Here is a 24,561-nt window from a genome sequence, read left to right as displayed (position 1 = left end):
TGGTGATAAAATTCCTTGTTTGCCAAATACATTCCCAATGTAAGTTGTTGCTAATATAAGCACAGCCTTATTCTTCATGCAGAAGTATTAACCTGAAGATATCAACAAATTTATATTGTGGCACCAGCCCAGCTTTCACAATTAAATAACAGGGCTTTGAATATTAAAATCAATGGTAACTTGCAGATGTGGCTCAATATTCAGCTGTCCCTTTCAGACCTACAATCAGTTTGAACATATTTTTATTTGGTTTAAAGGTATAATTCTGGATATAAAATATTGCATGTTCTAATGTCAAGCTTTATTGTACAATTTTTTTTACAAAAATGATTTCATTCAAGCATGTATACAGTGTTACCAGGAGTTAAAGCATATTTGGTCTACAAGGTAAAATATATTGGACCAGAGTATCTTATAACAGTAATGGCAGAATTATGATTTATGTCATGCAGAATGAATATTTTGAATCCAAATGAGGTATAAGATTCTGCATGAGAAGAGTTTTAAAGTATTTATAATTTCCTTGCTTGTCCTCATTATTATCTAAATATTATTAAAGTTTTCTGTGGAAAATGTTATGCTCCAAATCATATCACAAATGATTAGGTGATGTCAGTCTTAGTTGTATTTACAGCTGTTGATCTGTATGAAGAACATTTCCCACTAATAACTTGGTGTGAAGTTTATGATTGGAAATTGTGCTGTAGTTGCATGGTTGTTCTAAATATTGCACATGGAAACCTGCATATTTGATTCAGAAGGCAAACGTTTTGGTTCCAGCCAATATAGATGGAAGGTTATATGACTCTTTTTACATGACCGACATCATTCCTATAAGAAACATCAAGCTAAATGCATCCCTGCTTCTCATCAGTGAAAGACTGTCCCATAAAAGAACTTCAATATGATTTTGTCCAACCAAGGAAAAAGAGGAGCATGATTTCTCTCAAGGAAAGTCTTAGTGTGCTGATGGCTTCATCATGTTCAGCTGGAGTCAACATTTGGGGAGGAAAATTAGCTATTTAAGCCCAGTGAAACCTCAGTTGGATTTTTTTTTTGTCATACTTGAAGTAAATCTTTTTAATTATATGCTTTAAAAACTACATGTCATAGTTTTTACATTTCCTACTTCATGTTGGTGAAAAACTGAAGTCAACTTCAGGAACTGTGAGTAAAAGAAGCTCCAACTGTTCCAAAAAATGCCCTACAGAAATTACAGGAAGCCACAGGCTCTTCACCTCTGTCCACTGCAACTAATTCCTAACCAGCTTTCTTCCAAAAGCAGTTCATGCTTTATACACCAATAAAAATTGCCATAAGAAAATCTTATGGAAATTCAAAGCCCACAAAATACATGAGCATTTTATTGAAGTGAAACAGAAAAGCTTCATAAAACTTAGTTAAGGCTGGGCAAGGCATTAGAAAGGGGTACTGTGCCAAGAGCATTAGTGTGAGAAAAGTGTCCTCTTTTGAAGGATCGGCACAGGTCTTCTGAAGTCTTTCCCCTCTGGAATGTGTATTTGTCACGCCCAAGCCTAGAGATGATACAGCAACACCCAATCATTCCTTTATTTGCTTACAGTTAATAGACAGAATCTTGCCAGACTAAAACTATAATCTAATCTACTAGACACCATACATCCTGAGAGACTGTAGACTGACTACCCTGAACCTCTTCCCCCTCCCACACCTAGCTTGGAACTGAGCAGGCACTTAGTCTAGGCCTCTCGCTGGAAAAATTCTGTTACCACAGGTCTCCCACCCTACTACTTCAGGTGTGCATCCCGTCACAATATTCTTGCACAGATAACACTTTCTTTGGGATTGCTAGCCAATCAAAGCAGTTGTGCACAAACCACATGCACACATTTGGAGAAAATTTTCAAGGTAGATCCGAGAGATCGTAGTTGTCTCAAGGAGGAACACTTTGCTTATATCAACCATTTTGTAACGTGCACCTTCAAATGTTTTGCATAACCATACTACCCTTGACATTTGCTGAACAAATTAACTTCAAGTTCAGTAAGCAAATGTGCTCTCTTTTGCATATCCTAGAAGCTCAAGACTGGGCTGACAGGCAAATTGAATCATGGGTGGAGGTCCACACATAAGAATCAAAGTGTCTCCAGAAGGGGGAGGAAGATGGTTCTTTATCATGTCTGCAGTAACAAAGCCAGAACTATACTTCCATCCTGCAACAAAAATGAGAGAGAAGCTTCATGACAATGTCTAACAGAAGGTAGTACTGCATGCATTCATGGTATTCTCATGGTTCCTCCGTTTTGAAGAAATCTAAGCTTGATTTCATTTAATTTGAATGTTATATTTCACAGTATATGATTTCACAGTATATGATACAGTATCTTTATATTTAATAATTCCCTCTGACCATATTGATAATTTGGTAACAACATTTGGAGATATTCTGGAAACACACGTGGCCATGATTGTATACCTCTGTTTCATAGCAACATTAGTACTTCCAAAGATAGAATCATAACCAGGAGATTTCAAGTTCTAATCCTTAGGCATGAAAGCCAGCTGGGTGACTTTGGCCCAGTCACTCTCTCAGCTCAACCTGCCTCACAGGGTTGTTGTTTTTGTTGGGAAAATAGGAGGAGGAAGGACTATTATGCATATTCACCACCTTGAGTTACATATAAAGTAATAAAAGCGGGATAAAAAATCTAATTTGTTACTGACTTGTACAAACATAATGGGTTAATTACTGTTGTTATTACAGTTGGAAAGACTGCATTTTAAATGTTCATGCTACTCTTCACCTTCCCGTGTTAAAAAATGTGTATCACTAACTGTGATAGGTGAATCCATTACTTAGAAATACAGCACAGTAACTATATACTTCTCAAGTCACTTTCTATAAAGACTTAATATCTGATATCACAATGGAAAGGTGCTTGGCATAACGGTAATAATTTCAATCAAGGCAATGCGTGAAAAAATAGTTTGGTAAAAATGGTGCATTGTATCAAGACAAATGTCTCACAGGATTGCAATAGAGAAATACATGTTATCTTAAAATTGGTTATATACAGAACAGTTCAGTTAGCGTTTCAGCAACATCAGCTTACCCTGAGGTGGTTTGTCCAAAGTATACCACAATTTAAATTGGTCTGAGTGGTTTGCAGCGACATCTTCCAGTTCTGGTTTCAGTAATATATCCTGTTCCGTCTGCCAACCAAAAGTCAAATAGCCATTCAGAGTTGAACATGCAGGCTGACGCAGAGCCCACTATTTGCATTAGCTTACCTTTTGATCTAGGATTCTTATTTTATATATTGTTTTCTAGCTTTCCTGTATTCATCAATTCTCTTTGCCTTAGAAGACTTAGTCCTCAATAGTGCAGTCTATTCCACCTTTCCTAGAAATGAGTTACTCTCAGGTAGAGTGGCTTATGTTGTGGACAATGTGGTTAGAATTGGATGTAAGCAATTCTGTGGAATCAGAAAACTACCAATACTATCAGGGTTTTCCTAAAACACTTGGCACATCTTATGCTGGATCTATTAATTAAATATGCTTGGGCATTATTATTATTATTATTATTAATAATAATAATAATAATAATAATAATAATAATAATAATAATAATAATAGCAGCAGCAGCAGCAGCAGTCCATGGAGACAGCAGAATGGAAGAGAAAGAACTGGAGAAGATAACAAAATACAAAGACCTACAAATAGAAATAGAACGACTATGGCAAAGGCAAGCAGGATAGTACCAATAGTAATAGGTGCCTTGGGTGCAGTCCCAAAACAACTGGAGCACCACTTGAATACCATAGGCATTGACAAATTTGCCATCAGTCAATTGCAGAAGGCAGTTTTATTTGGAACAGCTTCCATCCTGCGGTAATATCTGTAACACCATCAAACATCCAGATTTGCCTATCCCAGGTCCTTGGTAAGTACTTGATAGGTAGACAAAAATGCTAAACCAAATCTCAACTTCTGGCTGACTGTGCGATGAAATAATAATGTGGTAAGCATAATCCCTTTCCAATGAACACCTGGGGCAGGCAGAATTATGTCAGCGCTTGACTTGGCATATATTTGTTTTACACTGGAGCCATATAAAGAGTACATGTAAGGAGGCTACTCAAACTATCATTCTTCCTGGCTATCTTACCATCCTTCCACCCACCTCTGTTTGCAATCAATAGCATTCAGCTTTCCATAGGAACCAGAAAAAAAATGTTTGATTTTCACCAAACGAAGAGCTATGAACAAGCTTTTTGATATGTAGTTGGGAAGATGGTATAGATATATAAGCAACTGCTGGTGCCTAGCTGCTTTTATAGTGATTTCACAAAAAGGAAAGGCAAATAAGCGTAAGTCAACCAACCTGATTAGCAAAAAGGAGATAACATTTTGTTTTATCTGTAGGGTCCCTTGTGATATGCCGGATCAGCTGAAGCATTGGAGTAATTCCTATCAAATCAAAGCCAAGGTTCAGAATGAAGTAATATTTTTCCCCCATAACCCAGAAGTAGAACAAGGTTACCTTTTATTATTACTCCCATCCTTGACAACTATAAAACTAGGTGGGCCTTTGTGTGAGTATGACAGGGTATATAAAATAGAACAAATGTAGGCTTTTTTAATACTGAAGGTAATATGATACTCCAAAATTTATAAGATAAGAAAGAGAGAAAGAGAAACGATAGATAAAACAGTCGTTCCCAAGATTGATTTTTTTCTCCTTTTATATTAAATGATTTTAGTCTCACACTATTTAATTTTACATTCAGCTTCTGAGCCATAGGTTCATGGCTAGTGACAGAATATTAAATTATGTTTAACTATAAAAGAAGATCAGTAGAATAGAAATGTAATCTTAAAGATCTCAAAGAATGCCTAGGCTCATAATAAAAAATGTGGCTTTTCAATAGCCAAAGTGTCAAATTGACTAGGATTTCATGTCATAATCAGCATTTCAAACTGAGTACAGAGATAGTTTATTAAGCAATATTCTAGACAAGGTTTAGTACTCAAACATTTTAAAAAGTAAATTAAGTTGTGCATCAGATATGACATATCTTCTGCTCCATGCTAAGCCTTGGTCAAGTCTTCTGTGCTTACTCTTTTGTAATAGAGGAAAGATGAATAAAGGTTCCTTTTAGATCATACGTTATAATCAAGGAGTATATACTGTAGCTTTTTTAAAAAAAAATTCAAACAAGGAATACCTACCTGTTCCCCCAGCAATCATCCCAAGGTGCTTAACAACCTTTATCTTTGCTTCAGACTTTTTATCCAATTTGATAGCAAATTTACCTGTGTAAAATTACAAGCGTCAATTCCAACAAAATTGAACTGCAAAGCTCTGAAACAGAGCTGTATACACTACTGTATATTAAATCTGCAATATTATATCAATTTCTAAGAATGAATACCTGTACAGTGCTAAAGGCCTTTCCTCTCATAAGCAGACTTAATCTAGGTATATATTTGGAACTAGCTTGCTGAATAAGCCACAGTTGCCTGAGCTCATACAAAACTAAGTATTAATCCACAAATGTACAATCTGAGTCTTCAGAGCAGTTTACAGCTCCTGCAAGCTTTCTTATGACCTTTGAAACAATGCTACTAAATCTGAGCTGCAATATGAACCACCTTTACATGGTGACACAGAGTTATAATGTTCTATAAGCATTTGCCACCATTATAACAGGGGTATAGTGTTCTGTAACTATTTCCTAATATTCTGTAAGTATTTGCTACCATCTAATGGTTGGTTACATTTCTGCAGCTCAGATCTGATAGCTCAACCGGAGACTTCCAGGGGTTATTATCAAACTATGTTTAGTGTAATAGAAATGAATTCTGTTTATTATAAATAAGAGAAACAGTTTGGTCTAGTAGTTAAGGCATCAGGTTAAAAAGCAGGACACCATGAGTTCAAGTCTGGCCTTAGCCATGAAAGCCAGCTGGGTGAGTTTGGGTAGTCACTTTGTCTCAGCCCAACCCACCTCACATTGTTGAAGATGTGTTGGATAATATGTTTGTTACTTTGAGTTATTTGTAAAAACAATAGATAGGATATGGTATTTGTTGATATATAAGGTGGTATTTGATGAATGCTATTCAACAAATCACATTCAACCACATGAATAATGTGATATTCATTAACAGCTGGAGGCCTGGAAGGAAGAAAGTATGCTCAAGTTGGAGATGCTACCTATAAAATATCCAAGATCCATTCCAAATTCCTCTGGGGATTATTGTAGCTCAAGCGGCTATAAAGGAAACACAAACAACTTAACATTGATTGCATGGGCAAAAGAGCTAAGATTTGTTCAACTTGTGACGTGCTGTATTATTTGCCCAGAGTCCCTTTGTAAGGAGATAGCTAGTTTCAAAATTTGATAAATAAAACAATAAATAAATAAATATTTCTCATCTTGACTACTGCTTTTATTTATTCAAATATTCATAATTATAAACTTCTTGGGACTTGACAATGAAATAGTACCTGATCCTTTGTACACCAGAAGCCCATTAGGTCCTCTGAAATCAATGGCATCACCAGTCTTCAAGGTGTCTAAGTATTGGGACATCTTCCCACCTTCAGGAAATTTGGGGTGAACATTTTTGTGGTAAACCTAGAAAGAATACATACACATGCAACAATTGCAACATTTTACATTTAGGTGACCGTAATCTGCATTGGAAAAGATAATTCTATTTTGTAGTGTTACATAAATCACGAATTAGAAGCCGGAAAATACCACATTTCTCCTGTTTACACTCTATAAAACAAATCCATTGCAGTGCTGAGGGCAAATAATTTTATCCTCAATAAGGTTACAAGAATATTAACCTAGATTGTTATTTTTGTCCCGTTATGCATTTTACCAGCTATTTATAGGCCCTGTTTATGTACTTGTTCTAGACCACAAAATTGGGAGCAGCGCATTCTCTATATAACTTCTCCTAGCTAAACTATCAGCTGGGTCTTTAGAAATCCTTCTTTCTGGTGTCCTCACTACATAGAGCAAGACAGAGAAAAGCTCTAGAGAGAAGGCCTTTTCAGTTACAGAACAGTTTCCCCGGATAAATTCACCTGAAGAGATATTAATTATCTTTTCACAGAAGGGAAAGCACTTTTTAACAATCTTTTGAACAGCATGTACTCTAGGCTAAGCATCATTGTTTATAACTGGTCTTAAGTATAACTGTTTCATACTGCAGTGGCCTTTAATGTTTGTGAGGTCTCAGAGAATGTGTGCCTCAAATAGCAACATTTATATGGTAAATAAAAATGAATAACCCCCAAACATGATCAAGATTACTTCAGAGTATTTTTGGAAACATTGTTTACTAAGCTCTGGACAGGACAAGAAGTATTCACTCTGGGCCTTAATCTCAAATTAGACATAAAATATTTGCTTTAAGAAACTTTTTTAAAAACTTTTTTTCTGTCACATTCTATCTTTTGATATTCTGATCTGTCAAGATCCGATATCTTTTTTTTAAACTTTTTGTCACAGAAAAGAAATTCAAATCAGAACTCCCCAGATTTTTGAGAATTCTAGCACCTATTTTACATTGCTTTTGCTGAGAAAATTAACAAAATTAAGTAAACTATAGAGAAACAGATTTTTCATCATTTACTCATTGTCCTTCTCAGTCTCAGTACTTTATCTCTAAAATAACTCTGCACACTTCTTCTTCTTCTTCTTTTTCTTCAGCGTTTGTCTCGCGCTCGGGCGAGGTCCGCTAAAATAACTCTGCACACTATTCCAACCATATCTTCAAAAAAAATTTCTGGATATAAAACGTGGAGTATTGTTTGTTTTTAATTTGACTTTTTATATAACTGCAATATTAGGGAACAATTTATTCAAGAAACATAGTAACCAAAACCAAAGTTACTTTGTCAAAACAGTTTAAACCTACCTTTATTACTAAATCAACATATCCTTTCACTTCATCACTTGAAACTGGAGTATAAGCCCGAATCACAAGGTTACCACTGATTTTGGCAGAGAGGTACACATGTTGGCCTGGAGAAAAATAATGATGGTTCCATTCCAAATTTATTATTATGGCATTAATGAAGAAAGCAAATGGTTTGAGATATCTATCCAAACTGGATAACATCTGCAAAATTGATTGGGAACACAATTTTTCTCATTCCCAGAGATAAATGTCAGTTATAAATTTAATTAAGAATGGGGAGCCTCCTATAGTTACGAAGATAAGCAATAAAATGTTGTGAGTGGGGGAGAAATAAGTTCCCACTAGCTGATAAGAAAATAATATTTAGAAATATACAAATCTTCATGAACTGAAGATCCTGTAGGGGTATGGAGTGTCACCATTCAAGCTTGTGGAAAAGGAGAAGGTCATCAAACAAAACATGACATTAACTGCATGACGGCAGTTAGGGGCATGTGTTAATTAACTATGGCAGCATAAATGGTGTTAGAATTACAGTGGGATTAACACACCAATAGGAGATTAACTCTTCTCTTCTCTTCCTCAACCTCTTCTTCTAAGTCATTAGTTTGGCAGATACAGGTTATGTTAAAAGATTGCCTCACACAGCATGCTTGTTGAAATAAAATACAGGTGTAACTACAATCAAGCAGTTAAACCTAGCTCTATTTTGAGCTGTTTCTGCCTTTTCCAAAAGTTAACCATGAGTCTATGCCCTGAAATCCATCTAGACTGGACCAAGAAAAACAAAAGGAGGACAACCTTATGACTTCCCCACGCTTTATATTTTGATTTGCCATCCTAAATACCTTGATGACATTAGAAAGCCTACTACTGCAAGAAGCCTAAAAGTACTAGGATTCTTCCTCATCAGACCTATCTTTTATGCCATAACATCTGCCTAGGTTCCTAGCCTGCTTCTGGCTCAATATTCCAAGCTTTTGTCCTTGAAATCAGACACAGTCAAAGAAATGAGCATGAATATGTCTTTGTCATCTATGTCCTCACCATCCATGAGTCATACATGGCTTGAAAAACTATGGCTGACCCCTACTTTAAAGCTGAAATCTTTTACTCTCCCTGGCATTCAGTGAGAGACAAGTTCTAAATACATGCACTTTTCTGCTGTAGTTTCACTTCTATTGCACCTGTGCTTTACTTTGATTTTATTTTGCAGTCCCTGTTATGATATATGGAAGGACAGTATATAAACACCTACAATAAAAGAACTTACTAATAAGGCAAGTCAGACTGTGTGAAACTCTAGTTAAGCAATCTTATTGCTCTTATTAAGCAATCTTAATAATCTATCAGAGAATGGACAGAAATCTGACCACCCTATATTTTCCCATAAGAAAGATGGGGCAATCATATATTGTTTTTGCTATGTTTTTAGAATTTTTCTTTTTACATTTTCAAGGGGAAGTACCAAGCAGAGTCTGAATGATGAGATCTACATGATATAAAATAGATATTAGAAATTTGAATGTTATAATTTTAGAATGCACAAATTCAATGTTTAATGAGATTTCATATGATAATAACAATAAGATTTAAAGGTGTTGCACTTCGATTGGCAATCATAGGGGGAATTTTGCTTCTTAAGAATGTTGGAAGAGAACATATGAAATTGTAAACAAGACAGACAAAAGTATAAGTACAATGAATAAAAAGATATAGAAAATTAGGAAAAAGAAATACAATTGAATAAGAAGAAAATGAGATAACCATGAAAGAAAATTAAGAGAAGTAAAGGGAGAAATAGTGAGAAGTTGGAAAAAGAGTAATAAGATATGAAATTGAATACATAAGATGAATACGCATATGAAATTGTGTCTGTATGGAAATGTGATATCCCGGAACCATGCTGTATTCAAATAAGATGTTTTATTTGTTTTGTTAAAACTCAATAAAACGTTATTTAAAAAAAGGAAAGAAAGAAAGATAGGGCAAGATACTGAATGTAGGTAGCAGAACCATTGGAAAAGAAACCTGTGCTTGAGCATGTACACTTAGCTGGATGGTTTTCAGCCCATATTTCCCAGAATTGCTAAATAAGCTATTTTGCAACACAATTAGTTAACAATAAAGCCAACTCTTGTCCACTGGATTTACCCAGGAAGGTTTGCCCATGGCTACAATTTGACTGCTTCCCCTACAATGTGACTGAATTCCAGACCAAGCATGACTTAGGCCTTCACTCTCCAGCAAAGGGAGTTTTGAATGAAACAGGATTGGTTCACTATGAGAAAGGACTGTCCATCTGAACATGATTGCCACCTTCATTTGTCTCATTGAACCATCTATCCTAAACTGACCTCTCTGTGCAGTCATACAGAGAGGCACACTGGGAGCCATTTTGCTACTCAGTTTGATATAAACTGACTTCATAAGATTTTGTGAATTAATTTTCACTCCTTTGCCTCAATTGAACATTATTAATTTTCTTCTACTACTAGCTTAGCCTATAATGATGACCAATGCTGTTGTAAAGCAGATTGTTCTCTCTCCTTACACATTACACAATACATATTGTATCATATAACACAATTGTATACATACAATACAATACAAATGATACAGTACATATTGTAGCATTTATTCTAACTGTTATTCTCTCAATATTAAAATCACTTATGATTTCAAGGAGATAACAAATAAAGGATTTTGTGCAGCACTGGAAAAAACAGTTTCAATATCAATCAAGTTTCACTAGAAGAGCGTTTCAGAGATATTTTTTGTGCGGGAGCGAACCAATGCAAGGACTTTGCACCAGGAACTGATGAAGAATAAGATCATGCTTACCTATAGGTAAGCCCAATATATGTTTTGGTGATGGTAGCGCAAATCGGAATCTCCTGGTATCATGGCTGATATCCTGGGAAAAAGCAATCAGGTGAAAAACTTTGAGCAATAAAACATCACAAAAATGATTTCAGATATTTTCAACATGAAAATATCTGAACTCCATGTGCTAAAATGTACAACCGATGAAGAAAAGGGGCACCATAAATGATAAAGCGGAACTGAGGATGCCAAAAGTGACCTAGCCACAAGATCTTTGGGCATTGGTTCATTCAGAGATCTCAAACATTCAGCTTGTAGTCATATCTGACCCATTGGGAGTTTTTTGGTATGGCCTAGGACAGCTCCGTGGGGTTTTCATGGGAAAAATACTGGAGTGGGTTGCCATTTCCTTCTCCAGGGGATCACGTTTTGTCAGAGCTCTCTGCTATGACCTGTCCATCTTGGGTGGCCCTGCATGGCATAGCTCATTCATTAAGCTATGCAAGCCCCTTCGACATGACTAGGCAGTAATCCATGAAGAAGAAAATGCCTGGAGAAACGTTGTCCATGGGGTCGCGATGGGTCGGACACGACTTCGCAACTAACAACAAATAATGACAGCTCACCATGAGGCAGGCACTACTTCTGCAGCTTCTCCTCCCATCCCCACTGTGTGCATCTGGACATGCCTGGTAGCCAGGGTCTCAGTAGGGTAACTATGCATCCTGATTTCTCATTAGTCCCAGATTTTCATGCTCCAAGCACCCTTTCCCCACTATCCCCATTGCTGGCTCCTCTCCCATAGTGAATAGCACTTCACTCCTCCCCCACAGAAGCAGCTAACACTGCAACCCTGTGAGAGAGAAACTGATGCCACATAAGCTGGCATTGTGAGAGGTAAAAGTGAAGTCTGAGCCACACAAGCTGTGCAGCAGGGAAAAAGACAGCAGCTGTCTGGAGCCTCATAAAGGAGGTAATATGGAGAAAGGGTGCCTGGTACTGCCTTTGCTTTTCCCTTAACACATTGACTTGTGTGTCTTCTCATTCTACTTCCCCTGATTCAGCTAGTTTGCCCATTCAATGAAGAACCACATCTGGAACTGCCAGAGGTGCTGCAAGGATAGACAGTGAGGTCAGTGGGAAACACAGGGAAATTAAAGACATTCAAAAAGTTTATGTAATTTTGATATGTGTCTATTACTTTTTAGTGTTCCCCCTATCTCTCTCAAAGTGTCCCAGTTTGGATGATATGGTCACCAGCCAATGAGAAATACGGCTGGTTGCCACATCAGGAATATGAAGCTGAGTACAGCGAATAATGTCACCTAATATATTCCATATAAAATGTTCTGTTTCAATTCAGTTTGAATATTTCTGGCCTTTTCATGGGCATGAATGCGACCCAGCAGGTAACATACTTTATGCAATGTGCCTCCCCCATACTCATTTAAGTTTTAATTCCTTAGAATAATCCTTTTTCTTTCTTTTTATGCTTCTATTAGATCGTTACACAACCCCACAGAACTGAACACACAATGTACCCAGCTGTGGGTTGGGAAAATGTTGTACTTGCTGGACCACAGATTAGAATTTCAAGTGGTAACTACTCTGTTGCTGCTTCAGTATATCAGAGCTGCTGTTACAGAACATTATGCAATATTCCAAGGGCAACTTTATGGCCTTCCAAACATGGAGAAATAGATGTAGGCCAATATCACACGCTTAAATCTTAATGTTTCTGAAGAGACACAGTTTTGTATCAGTGTATCAGTGCACACACTTTCTATGCCAAAGGCTCAAGTACAATCCCTGCAATCTCTCATTTAAAATACAGATATCCAACCTGGCACATTGCTGTCAAGAGTTTTATAAGCAATTTTTTATATGCCATTTTCATACATTTTCATACATTCAAGCCAGAAAAAGAACTGACAGCTCACCTCTTTCTCTATCAAAGACAATGGATATTTGATATTTGGATCCTGCAAGGTCAGTGGGTGTTTCTTCCTCTGAGATCCAATTATTTTATAAAGCAAAAATAGCATAGATGGTATAACTGCAGCCACAGCAATCAAAATGGAAATATCCTGAAAGATGGGGGGAAAAGAGCTCATGTATGTAAAAAGAATTAAAACTTGGTTTTATGTGTTACAGCCTTAAGTGTCCCAAAGGTGCTTTTTTTCAAGAGGCAACTGGACTTTCTGATTTTTCTTTGAAGACGTTTCACTTCTCCTCCAAGAAGCTTCTTTAGCTGTGGCTGGATGGTGGGGAATGGAAGGATTTATACTCCTTGCAGACAGCTGGTCATTTGCATTCTTTTAGCGGTTCATTAAGGTCACCTTTTTCATCAGATTCCCACCATCCAGTCAGAGCTGAGGAAGCTTCCTGGATGAGAAGCGAAATGTCTTCAAAGAAAAACCAAAAAGTCCAGTTGCCTCATGAAAAAAAGCCCCTTTGGGACAACCATGACCCGGATGACTGAGAATCTCCATAGACATGCAGCCTTAAGTCTCCACTGCAAAGGTGAACTCCTTCTCAATCAGCTTCTCATAGAATTGATCAGCTCTAAATCTTTTGAACAGGCCTCATTCCTATAGGTTGCATCCAGAGATAATCCAGAGAACTTCGCACCTGCAGAATTCCCTTCCCCATTTAACCCTTAAAAGATTTGTTTATTTTTTTTAGAAATAAATAAATAAATGGGAAGCTATTGTGCTGTAAAGCAAAGCAGCAGTTTCAAGAATAAGCCGCCCAGGTAGTCTTCAAGTTACGATCACAATTGAGCCCAAAACCGTTGTTGCTAAGTGAAACATTTGTTAAGTTAATTTTGCCTTATCTTCCAACTTTTCTTGCCACAATTGTTAAGGGAATCTCTTCAGTTGTTAAATTAGTAACCCGGTTATTAAGTGAATCTGGCTTTTCCACCCTCCCCATTGACCTTGTTTGTCAGACGATCGCAAAAGCTGATCACATGACCCCAGGACATTGCAGCCCACATACCTAAGAACCAGTCTGAGTTTTGATCATGTGACTGTAGGGATGCTGCATGAAAAACAGCCATGTCACTTTTTTCAGCCCCCTTTGAAACGGTTACTAAATGAACTGTTCTGGAAGTCAAGGACTACCTGAATTTCCATGATGCCTGAGTGCCCCCAGAATCCTTCTTAGAAAATGAAATAGTGTCTGGTTGCTGCCCAGGCTGATGTTCATCTGACCCATGTTGGATGACTTGCTCTCAAAATCCCAAATGTGCCCATCAAAAAAGACTTAAGAGCCCAGAGAAGGAGCAGCTTGCCTAAAAGCTATGCAGTCTGCTTTGTGACTGAGGAAAATGTGACCTTTTAGTTTATCAAAGGCAAGGCAAGGTAGTCCTCGACTTACAACAGTTCGTTTAGCAACCTTCGAAGTTACAACAGCACTGAAAAAAGTGACTTATGAGCATTTTTTATTCCCATGGTCATGCGATTTACCTTCGGATGCTGGACAACTGGCTCACATTTATGACTGTCGCTGTGTCCCAAGGTCATGTGATCACCGCAAAGCAACGGGAAAGCCAAGTTCACTTAACAACTGGGTTATTAATTTAACAACTGCAGTGATAACAGACGCAGCAAGAAAAGTCGCAAAAATGGGGCAAAATTCCCTTTTCTCACTTAGCAACATAAATTCTGGGCTCATTTGTGGTTGTAAGTGGAGGACTACCTGTATATGTGACTGTGGATAAATGAAAAAGCATTTTTCAAACCCTCTTTGATTACTTTTCCACCTAAGAAATGTAAAACTCGTCTTAATGCACCACTATGATAAACAGGTTAGTTCAGGTTACAGCTTTTCAGAGGTGGAGCAGATATGGAGGTTGTACTTTTTCACTTTATGTGCCAACTTTTTATGTTTGTGTCCTGGAAAGCTGGAAAAAACAATAAATCTGCAGTATTACACTAGATCATCCGAAGGAATAAACTACAAGAAATGGAGGCGTTAATGTTGGTAACCATAATCTCCCCCACCTTGAAATATATAATTTATTTTGTAAGGAGGGGGCCTCTTAGGCCATGAAATCAAAACTTCTCTTTGTTGTTGGAATCCAGATTTAAACTATCTATGTGTTTATCCAATGAGGTGATAGAGAAGCCCTCCTATGCTGTGACACTGCATTTTTCAGGAAACTTCTCCAAAAAGGCAGCCAAAATCTGCCTTTTTACAAATATAAGATGAATATAGCTGTCCCGGGATCCAATCTGTTGCAGGATCCAATCTGGGTCAGTCTCCAGAACCAGAGGTTTGGTCTTCCGAGTTTTCAGATTTAAAACCTCAAATCAGAAAGCTCAGAAGACAAACCCTCTGGTCCCGGCGACCGACCCAGACTGGATCCTGCAGAATCTGCCTTCCTGGAATTGTTAATACATCCATTATTGTATTTCTAGAGCGGGGTCCAGAAAGACTTGTGGACTTCAACTCCCAGAATTCCTGAGCCAACATGACTGGTGGAGGAATTCTGGGAAGTGAAGTCCACAAGTCTTAAAGCTGTCAAGGTTGGAGACCTCTGTTCTAGAGTCTTATTTTAATAGGAGCTCTTCGCTGTGGCGTTTCTTCGGGTACAGTCTAATATGCAAAGTATAATATACAGAGTCTGCATATATATTGGTCACTCCTGTACAAACTTCGTTGGGACCAAAGGAAGTTTACTGTACTGTATTCCTCAGCGGGAAGCGAATTCCCGAGACACCCTTACGCTCCCTTCGCCAAATGGCGCCACAGTCCGCCTCCCCAACACGTCTGGCTAACGCTTTGCTCTGCCTGTGTGGGTTCGGGGGGGCGTCCGGGGAAAGAAAGGGGAAAAATCGGGAAGGAAGGAGGGTCGCCGAGGAGCTGCTGCTGCTGCTTCTCTTTCCAGCCGCGGCGGCTTCGGTTCTGCTTACCCAGCCGGTCGACTCCATGGCAGCGATTCCTCCGCAGGTAAGACCGGAGGGCGGAATAAGCCGAAGGAGCTTCGCAGGTTCCTCTCGCCCCACGACCCGGTTCGTGAGAGCTCGACGCGCCTCTCACGCTTCTCGCAGCTTCGCCTGCTCCGAAGGACAAAGGGCGCCTCGGGCTTGGCTCGAGTTCCGCGATTGCGACACCCGCCCGTTCGTGGCTTTCTCTTAGGACGCGCACCTGCTCTGGGAAGGCATGGGGGATGCCCAAAGGTGGACACCCACTGGATGGCTGAGGGGAGAGGGTGGCCCTTGTTGGTAGCCCTGAAGGCCACCGGCCGTGGGACAGGCAGTCCCTGAGGGTCCCCCACCCCACCCCCTTGGATAATGCCCTTCTTCATTCACTTAATGATATAGGGTGTATATATATATTGGGATAGGGTCTTTCCACTCCAGTTTTTACTCCTCCTCCTCCTCAGTGCCTTAATATGATGAAAATGTATATTTTCAGTGAGATTGATCAGAGAAGACTGTCTGAGCCACAAAGAAAAGCTGTTGTGTATAGCAACAACTGGGCAGGATTGCAACACCGACTCATGCTTTGCTTTAGGTAGTCCTTGCCTTACAACCCAAAATTTCTGCAACCTTTTTGACAAGTAAAATCAATGTGGAAATCCAGATTCACTTAACAACCATTTTACTAATTTATCAACGGTGGCGATTGACTTAACAACCACAGCAAGAAAGGTCATAAAACGGGGGGCAGACGGACTCACTTAACAAATGTCTCACTTAACAGAAGGGCATTATCCAAGGGGGTGGGGTGGGGAACCCTCAAGGACTGCCTGTCCCACGGCCGGTGGCCTTCAGGGCTACCAACAAGGGCTACCCTCTCCCGTCAGCCATTCAGTGGGTGTCCACCTTTGGGCATCCCCCATGCCTTCCCAGAGCAGGTGCGCGTCCTAAGAGAAAGCCAAGAATGGGCAGGTGTCGCAATCGCGGAACTCAAGCCAAGCCCGAGACGCCCTTTGTCCTTCGGAGCAGGCGAAGCTGCGAGAAGCGTGAGAGGTGTGGTGAGCTCTCATGAACCGGGTTGTGGGGCGAGAGGAACCTGCACAACCAACTCAAACTTACAACCATTCCTGTGTCACATGGCCTTGGGACACAGGAACGGTCATAAGTTTGAGTTGGCTGTCAAGCACCTGAATTTTGATCACATGATTGTGGGGATGCTACAAAGGTCATAAGTGTGAAAATGGTCATAAGTCACTATTTCCAGGGCCGTTGTAACTGTGAACAGTCACTAAATGAACTGTTGTAAGTCGAGGACAGGTGGGATTGGGGTCCTCAGGGGTTTGGGAGAGCCCCTAGCTAAGATTCTGTGCAGTTCAGAGAACCCCCAAATCCCACTCCTGGCTGCCCCCACCCCGCCCCTCCCAGGAGACCCCACACGGCCCGTTTTGGATGCAGGTAAGTGCAGGGCGCATGTGGAGGCTCAGGAAGGACGAAAAACGGGTCTCCCGGAAGTTTGGGAAGGCCGGAAATGGGCCCGTTTCTGGCTTCCAGAGAGTCTTCGGGCCCAGAGAGGCTGTTTTTGCCCTCCTGAAAGCTCAAGGAAAGCCCCTGTAGCCCAGGGAGGGCAAAAACGCCCCCCCGGCCAGATCCACCCGGCAACCGGGCAGAGAATCCATTGCTAAAAATTTTGAAGCCCACCCCTGGTCGAGGACTACCTGTGCTCTCTTAATTTAGACAGAAGAGCTGCTGAATTCAAATACCCGAAGACAGCTAGTGTGCTGCCTTTTTCTATAGGATTCTCTGAGGTTTTTTAGGTGTCTGGTTTCTGGGGTTCTTTGGTTGGACAAGGAATGATTATAGAAATACTTTGTGCCTTGCATCACTCTTTGATGTAAAGTTGTGAATAGAAAGTTGGGGTATAAGTCCAGTTTAATAAACTCAGTTTAGTTCACATTTTAACAGGTAGGCAGACCCTTAGGGATGCATTAGAGAGTTGGGCCAATAGAAAGAAGAGAAATAGAGGGCTGGACAGCAACCTGGGCTGAGCTTAAAAAAATCTAAGAACTCTCAGTCTTTATTTGGAAAAGACATCAGTGGAAAATCAACATGTCGTTGTCTTTTGTTAGAGGAAAGCAGCGGGCAAGTGTGGAAAGCTTTATTTGTGCATTCATTGGATTAGGTTGTGTGTGCACAATCATCCTCTACCCCCCTCCCCCTGCTGCCCCTGCTGGTCCAAGGACACTAAAAGATTGGGACCGCTGCCTTAAAGCATCATTTGAAAATATATGGCAAGCATCTCAATTAGAAGTCTTTGTATATCCATTTATTTGCAACATTCATAAGTATGATGGTGAAAAATCTATACAGCTGTATAATTTTCATCAGGAGGCTGGACATTGTTGATCTAATGTGTAAATAATAATACAATCACATACATTTCTTGCCTCACAATCAGTAGTGCTGCTACATCCTTAACTTTTGTCCTTTTTTTCTCCTCCCTTCATTTTTTTCCTTTATGGAAAAAATATATATATTCATCTATATGATAAAGTTACTGTAAAAACAAGGTGCACTCTATTTTTTTTTTTTAAAGTTAGAACTCCTAACATATTCAGTGCTTTTACTACTGCTATCTGAATAATTCTTAATGCATACAGAAATTTGAACGTAAGCACACAATTAAGACAGTACTTATAGATGAATATTCCAGTATGAAAATAGAACAGTTACAGCTTTTTCTCTTTTTTCCCTTTTTTGACCAATGTAGCTCACACATCTAGGGGTCAGATACATGAACTAAGGAGTGCCCTTCAGAATTGTGCCTTTATTTAGTTGTCTTCTCCAAAGGTCTTCATGCCATACTTGATGAATCTGCAAAAATAAAGAAAGAAGCAATGACTATAGGCCAATCAAAAGCTGATCCTCATTAAATTACAACAAAGGAATGATTATGAAATGCTTAAGCTTTCTGGGAATATATTTAATTAAAGATTAACATTGACTGCAATTATTTTGATAAGATTCTAGAAACCCATTGCTAGCAGATGGCAACATCTCATCACAGTGCCAGTGTGAGAAGCACCTGCCATGTCTCTTGAGATCGTAGCCCAACTCCACTGTTAATGCAGAGACAGCCAGACCAACTGGAAGAAATGAGCTCTGACTAAAAAATAATAATAATCTGAAAATAAAATTGCAGGAGCTGGTAAAGAAAAGACTTCTCAAGATCCAGACTACTACTTGCAGTTTAAGGATCTCTGCATAAACATGCAAAGGAACCCTAAAAAGATGTTATCTTTTGCTTCCACAGTCCAATATACAGAACCACACATGCAGAAAAATATAGAAATCATTAAACCAGATTGCTCAACACAGGTCACAGGTAACTTACAAAAGAACCCTTGCAAAATTAACAACTTGAAAGCAAATATAGCTGGAAGGGCTTGGGGCTTTTTGAAAGCATGAATTATCCTTCTCTTTAGTTAACTAATATGAAGCAACCCTTTCCCACAAGCCCCACCCGCTCTTTCTAGTGAGAGCCCTGACAATTTGATAAATTCCCTCGGGGTTTTGTCAGGTCAGAGGTGGGAGTAACTTTGCTCCCAGGGACTGCAGATTATAAACTTGCTTTCTTGGTTCTGAAGAATGCTTTCCTAAATCAGATGCAAAGGCATTTTGGGTAGTGCAGGAGTAGACAACAGTAAATAGTTCTGTCATCTCTTACAACAATTTGATTGGAATAATTTATTGGTAATTGTGTTTGTATTTCCCATGGTGGCTTCTACAGTTAGTTGAATTTTAAAGGGCTGGAGCAGTATTACTTGATTGACTGAACAGAATTACACTGAGATTGTTTCTGCCCTCACTGATATATGGAAAGGGCAGCTATCAGTCTGTAACAGTTTTGTGCAAGTCCCTACAGATTAAGCTCAAGAAGAAAATCCAGATCAAAGTTGAAGAGCTGTTGTTAAAATGAATATAAGCGCTTACTATTTTTTCCATATATGTATTGACTGATCCAATCAGCAAAAGCAGCAACATTTGTATAGACTCCTGGATAGCTTTTTCTTCCACAACCAAAGCCCCAGCTAATTATTCCATTAAGGGTGTAGTAGCTTGAGTCTTTTGTGGGACAAACCAGTGGACCTCCGGAATCACCCTAGTGAAAAGCATACAGATTATGTTAACAAAATCTGTTTGTCAAAGAAGTATGTTTTCAGGGATTGTCACTATGATCTTAGCGTATAGGTTCTGAAATTGTCAGGAGCCAGGGTGGCGCAATGGTTAAAATGCAGTATTGCAGGCTAATTCAGCCCACTGCCAGGAGTTCGATCCTCACCAGCTCAAGGTTGAGTCAGCTTTCCATCCTTCCAAGGATGGTCAAGTGAGGACCCAGATTGTTGGGGGCAATATGCTGACTGTATACCACTTGGAGAGGGCTGTAAAGCACTATGAAGTGGTATACAAGTCTAAAGTGCTATTGCTATTGCTTTTTCAAATATCAGTTAGTCATAGTGACTACATGGACACATCCATCTGTTTTCTGACACAATATAGAGGTTGTTTGCCATTGCCTTCCTCCAGGGAGTTTTTTCATCTTCCCAATCTAATCTATAGCCATGACATTTCCTGGTAGTCTCAGATTCAAGTACTGACAAGGCAAGCTAGTTAGTTTTTTCAAGACCTGCCAAGTTTGGCATAACAATCAATGAGGAGTGAATAATAACATAACTCCTGTTGCCATCCCATTAATGTTTTCTGGTTATTTCTTATTCCTCTCACCATTTATCAGCAAATGAAAATGAATCCTGCTAAGTTTTGAAGACAGTGCAAGATAGCAGATGTTTGCTAATCTATTCTTCCTGAAAGATGCACGTTTTAGGAGGCAGGTCAGCTAAATAAGTCATAGGAATTGCTTCCTTAATGTTTTCCAACAAAACATTTCTCTTTAAGTAATCTATCAAACAGAACATTTTTTATAGAGACAAACACATTCTTTTGTTGTTGTTTATTTTATTGTTCTATTATTTTACTTTTGTTTACATGCCTGTTATTTTTCTTCTTTTGTATTATTGTTTACAGTAAGATAGGCAGCAAATAAATTTAACAGGTAAACAAACAAACAGTGTTTCGGAATGGCTGAATGGGATGTTCCTGTTAATATCAAAGGCTCCACATCTCTCTTTGTTCCATTGCAATCCATCCTGTACTGTGGAGGGTTATGAATAGGAGAGTTCTCTGCATATTTATCTAGGAAATAATCAGGGAAATCCACTAGATCAGAGTCTTCAAGGTGAAGCTTTCTCGAATAGGCAGAGAAATCTCCTTCATATCTGCTCATTTAATAAGGGGAGAGGTTGGTGGAGAGGGGAGTCAGGGGTGGCAATTGCAAGAATACAAAGGTAGGCTGATGGATCTACTGCAAAAATCTAAATATAACGTTCAGCATCTCTTTGTTGCCATCTAGTGGACGTTCTGATTTTTGCAGCCAACTTTGTAGCTAGTTCATAACCTCTATTAGATATGGAACTTTTTGTTGGGTGCAAAACATTAACAGAAGTAAATTTATATCTGTGAAACAATTCTATTGTCATTATCTTAGTATAAGTACAACTTCAGAATTTGGGAAATGCATATACTCCATAGGCAGCTTACTGTACATCCATCCTTTCCCCCTTCTGCAGGAAATCCAGCACAGAACATCCTTTCATTGACCACACCAGGATGGTTCACAAAGTATTTCTGACATTCTTCAGAAACCAAAATAGGAACTCTGAGTTGATGCAGTTTACTTGACTGTGCTCTATCTTGAGGGGAAAGGAAGAAAACAAATGGTTTACAATGGAGAAAGCAATAAGGCCTAAAGCCTTAATCTTTAAAAGGAAGATAGCAACTTGTGATATTCAATCTGATTTTATAGAACCCTTGGTCTAATTTAAAAATCCCTCTGTGAAATCACTTGGGACATCTGGCAAGAGTGATCAGCCCTCTCTGAGGAAGAAGAAGAGGGAGAAAGTGATAATAATAAAAAAGAGGGGGGCGGGAGGCAAAATGAAAAGGGAAGGCTTGCCTATCACTTGTTTGGCCCCAAGAGATTGCCTATAAGGAAATGTAATTGTTGATATAAAAAGGATCTTCTAACCCTGCCTTAATCTAACATGCTGAGTTGATACGTATCATCATTCTTACAGTCTATCATTACTTATTTTCTATATTTTTTTCATACACTTCCATGGCTGACAAATTGGATAAGAATCATTCTGGCTCATCAAGATATTTTTTCGATGGAATGGAAAATGCTTACCTTCATACTGATTGCCCCATCCTGTAATGACACAAATCCTTGAAGGTTCAATCTTCTCATCTTGCTCCGGGAGGCACACTGGATGAACATAGTGATTGAATTCTAAAGGCTCGGTAAGTTCCACTAGAGCAATGTCTGAATCCAGAGTACTGGTGTTAAAATCTGGATGTGCGATGTACTGCTTCACCAGTCTTTTCTATACACATGGGAAAATCATGGCAGCAAGTTATGTGAGAATATATGCTCATATATATTGGATATGTTTGTCAACTTGGGTGCATTCCAGTTGATCTGTCATCGATACAGCAGAGTTCAATATAGGTAGTCCTTAACTTACAACCACAATTGGGACCAGAATTTCTGTTGCTAAGTAGGATGGTTGTTAAGTGTCTCATGCCTGATTTTGTAATGTTTTATTTTGCCACAGTTGTTAACGCAAATCACTGCAACGAATTGATTCACACATTTATTAAGCAAATATGTTTCCCCAATTGACTTTGTTTGCTGGGAGCCAGCTGGGAAGGTCACAAATGGTTTTCAAGTGACCCCAAAAGGCTACAACCATTGTAAATACACACTAGTTACCAAAGCACCTGAATTCTGATCACATGATTGTGGGAATGGTGCGACAGTTGTGTGACATAAGTCCTAAATCACTTTTTCAGTGTCGTCGTAACTTTAAACCAGGGGTTGTCAAACCCAATCGCATTGTGGGCCGCATTTTGCCCTTTGCAGGGCTAGGGTGGGCATGGCCTATGCAAGCGTGTTTGGCATGCCTGCTTTAAACAGTCTCTAAACAAATGTTTGTAAGTCATAAATTATCTATTGCCATTTAGAAAGAAATCTTTTCTTTTCATGAGAGGCAAGAGCCTGTGATAGAATAAGATAGGTAAAATAGTAATCCACTATAGAAATTCAGTGCAAAGCAGGCCATATCGTAAAAAAGCATAACACTTTCATGCAAACCTCTTGCTTGCTTGAGACTTCTACCTTGTTACTTATTTATTTATTTATTTTGATTTGTCAGTTGCTTACAGGTTAATAGGTATAAGTAAAAACATAGTTATGAATACATGAATAAATGGATACATATAAGAAAAATAAAAAAAAATATTAAAAAATATAAAAGAAACAATAGGACAGGGACGGTAGGCACGTTAGTCCACTTATGCACGCCCCCTACAAACCTCTTAGGAAAGGGGTGAGGTCAATAGTAGACGGTCTAAGGTTAAAGTTTTTATTTTGGCAATAAACAGGCCTAAAATAAAGCTGGACTTAAGATTGTCAAAAAATAATAATAGCAAATTTACAAATTGGAGACGGGATTGTGTTGGAATACTGAGGTTCGAAAAACCCTAAATAATAAAACAGGGGGAAAAAGGTGAAGACTTTGCATAACGGAGAGTGCCATCTTCTGACAAAAACTTAAACTCAAACAAAAGGGAAATCATCCTGTTTCTGTATGAACTTATGTCGATATAATGTTAAAGAAATATTGAAACAAAGTAAGAATTTTAGAAAGCGAAAACGGAACCAGAATAAAGAAAGAAGCAAGGAGAGAATGACTGTGGGATTGATTGATGTTTTTGGTATAGACCCTGGGTTGGACCAATTGAGAACTTTAGAAAACTTGAAGAAGAAAGAAGGAAAGTAAAAGTGTTTTTTGTGGACTTCAACAATTATAAAATATAAGAGTGTGTAATGATGATATCTCTTCGGGAATTAAAAATGGAACTTAAAAATATGAGAGAATTACTACAGGAAAGAGGTGAATCACTTTGCTCTGTGTTAGAAGAAATGAAAATGGTGATTGAAGAACAAGAAGAAAGAACTTCAGAGGAGGAGGAGTTGACTCAAGGAGAAGCCATCTTAAATAGACAATTAACACAAAGAACACTACAAAGACAAGGGGAAAGAGGGAAGGTTAAAAAGTTGAGATTCAAGAAGATAATCAAAAAGGGGAATACCTGTGAAATCAGGAAAGGTAGAAAGGTGCAGCAGAAAAGGGGAAAGGAAGATAATATGAAAGAGAGGGATATAAACTGGAATCAGAAAAGATATGGGAAAAAGAGGGGGAGGAGAGGCAGTAAGAAACAGGTGCAGGAAATAAAGAAACATGGAAATAGTAAAATGATGAAAAGAAATTGTTTTTTCAGAGATAATGGTTGATGAATTAAAAAGGGGATTCTGCAGGGTGACAAGGAATAACAAGAATATATTTGCTATTAAAAATATTTAGAAAATAGGGTAATATAGATTATTAAAGGAGGGATAGATACTGATAAATTCTTATTAGATGAATATTCATTTTTATCCTTAAAAGAAAAGTTAAGGTCTATTGAAGAAATTGTAATAATTGAAATGAATGTGAAGATGTTTAAAAATGAGGTCAATATCAGTGACCAGGAATTGAATAGTCAATCTTTCCCTTTTACCTCTTTGAAATTAGAAATAAAATTAAGCGGGGAAAATATATTGCGGAATCCAAATGAAAAGACGTAATGATTATTATTTTAATTACTTAAAAATAAAGGTTTATTGGGAATTAAGATGAGGGAACAAAGGTATATTTTAACT

The 24,561-nt window shown here is 38.6% G+C and overlaps 2 protein-coding genes across 2 annotated transcripts in view; both read right to left on the bottom strand.

Annotated features, from left to right (window-relative positions):
• Positions 1 to 1,335: 1,335 nt before the first annotated feature.
• CYB5R2 (cytochrome b5 reductase 2) lies at positions 1,336 to 15,822 on the bottom strand. The gene is made up of 9 exons (XM_026705799.2): positions 15,672 to 15,822; positions 12,693 to 12,839; positions 10,771 to 10,843; positions 7,924 to 8,030; positions 6,497 to 6,626; positions 5,215 to 5,298; positions 4,367 to 4,452; positions 3,093 to 3,192; positions 1,336 to 2,192 (listed from the first exon to the last, which is right to left on the bottom strand). The coding sequence occupies exons 1-9, from the start codon at positions 15,687 to 15,689 to the stop codon at positions 2,020 to 2,022; spliced, it is 918 nt and encodes a 305-aa protein (XP_026561584.1). The 5' UTR covers positions 15,690 to 15,822; the 3' UTR covers positions 1,336 to 2,019.
• Positions 15,823 to 17,984: 2,162 nt separating this feature from the next.
• OVCH2 (ovochymase 2) overlaps positions 17,985 to 24,561 on the bottom strand; it is a 41,606-nt gene continuing 35,029 nt past the window's right edge. Inside the window, exons 18-21 of the mRNA XM_087929483.1 lie at positions 21,985 to 22,180; positions 21,336 to 21,487; positions 19,671 to 19,839; positions 17,985 to 18,551 (exon numbers count right to left, since the gene is read on the bottom strand). Coding sequence (XP_087785609.1) covers positions 18,532 to 18,551; positions 19,671 to 19,839; positions 21,336 to 21,487; positions 21,985 to 22,180 — 537 coding nt within the window. The 3' untranslated portion in view covers positions 17,985 to 18,531. The remainder of the gene's footprint in view (positions 18,552 to 19,670; positions 19,840 to 21,335; positions 21,488 to 21,984; positions 22,181 to 24,561) is intronic.

The sequence above is a fragment of the Pseudonaja textilis genome, chromosome 1 (genome assembly GCF_049901715.1).
Source record: "Pseudonaja textilis isolate UNSWEBS1 chromosome 1, rPseTex1.2, whole genome shotgun sequence".
Taxonomy (NCBI): Eukaryota; Metazoa; Chordata; class Lepidosauria; order Squamata; family Elapidae; genus Pseudonaja; species Pseudonaja textilis.
The sequence above is the reverse complement of the archived record's forward strand: the minus strand, read 5'-3'. Positions and strand labels throughout refer to the sequence as shown.

What these genes read in the sequence shown, in the direction of transcription:
- CYB5R2 (XM_026705799.2), bottom strand. An exon ending in TGTCTTTGATAGAGAAAGAG is followed by an intron (nt 10,844 to 12,692) that starts GTGAGCTGTCAG and finishes GCTTTTTCCCAG; the next exon opens with GATATCAGCCATGATACCAG. An exon ending in TATATTGGGCTTACCTATAG is followed by an intron (nt 8,031 to 10,770) that starts GTAAGCATGATC and finishes ATTTTTCTCCAG; the next exon opens with GCCAACATGTGTACCTCTCT.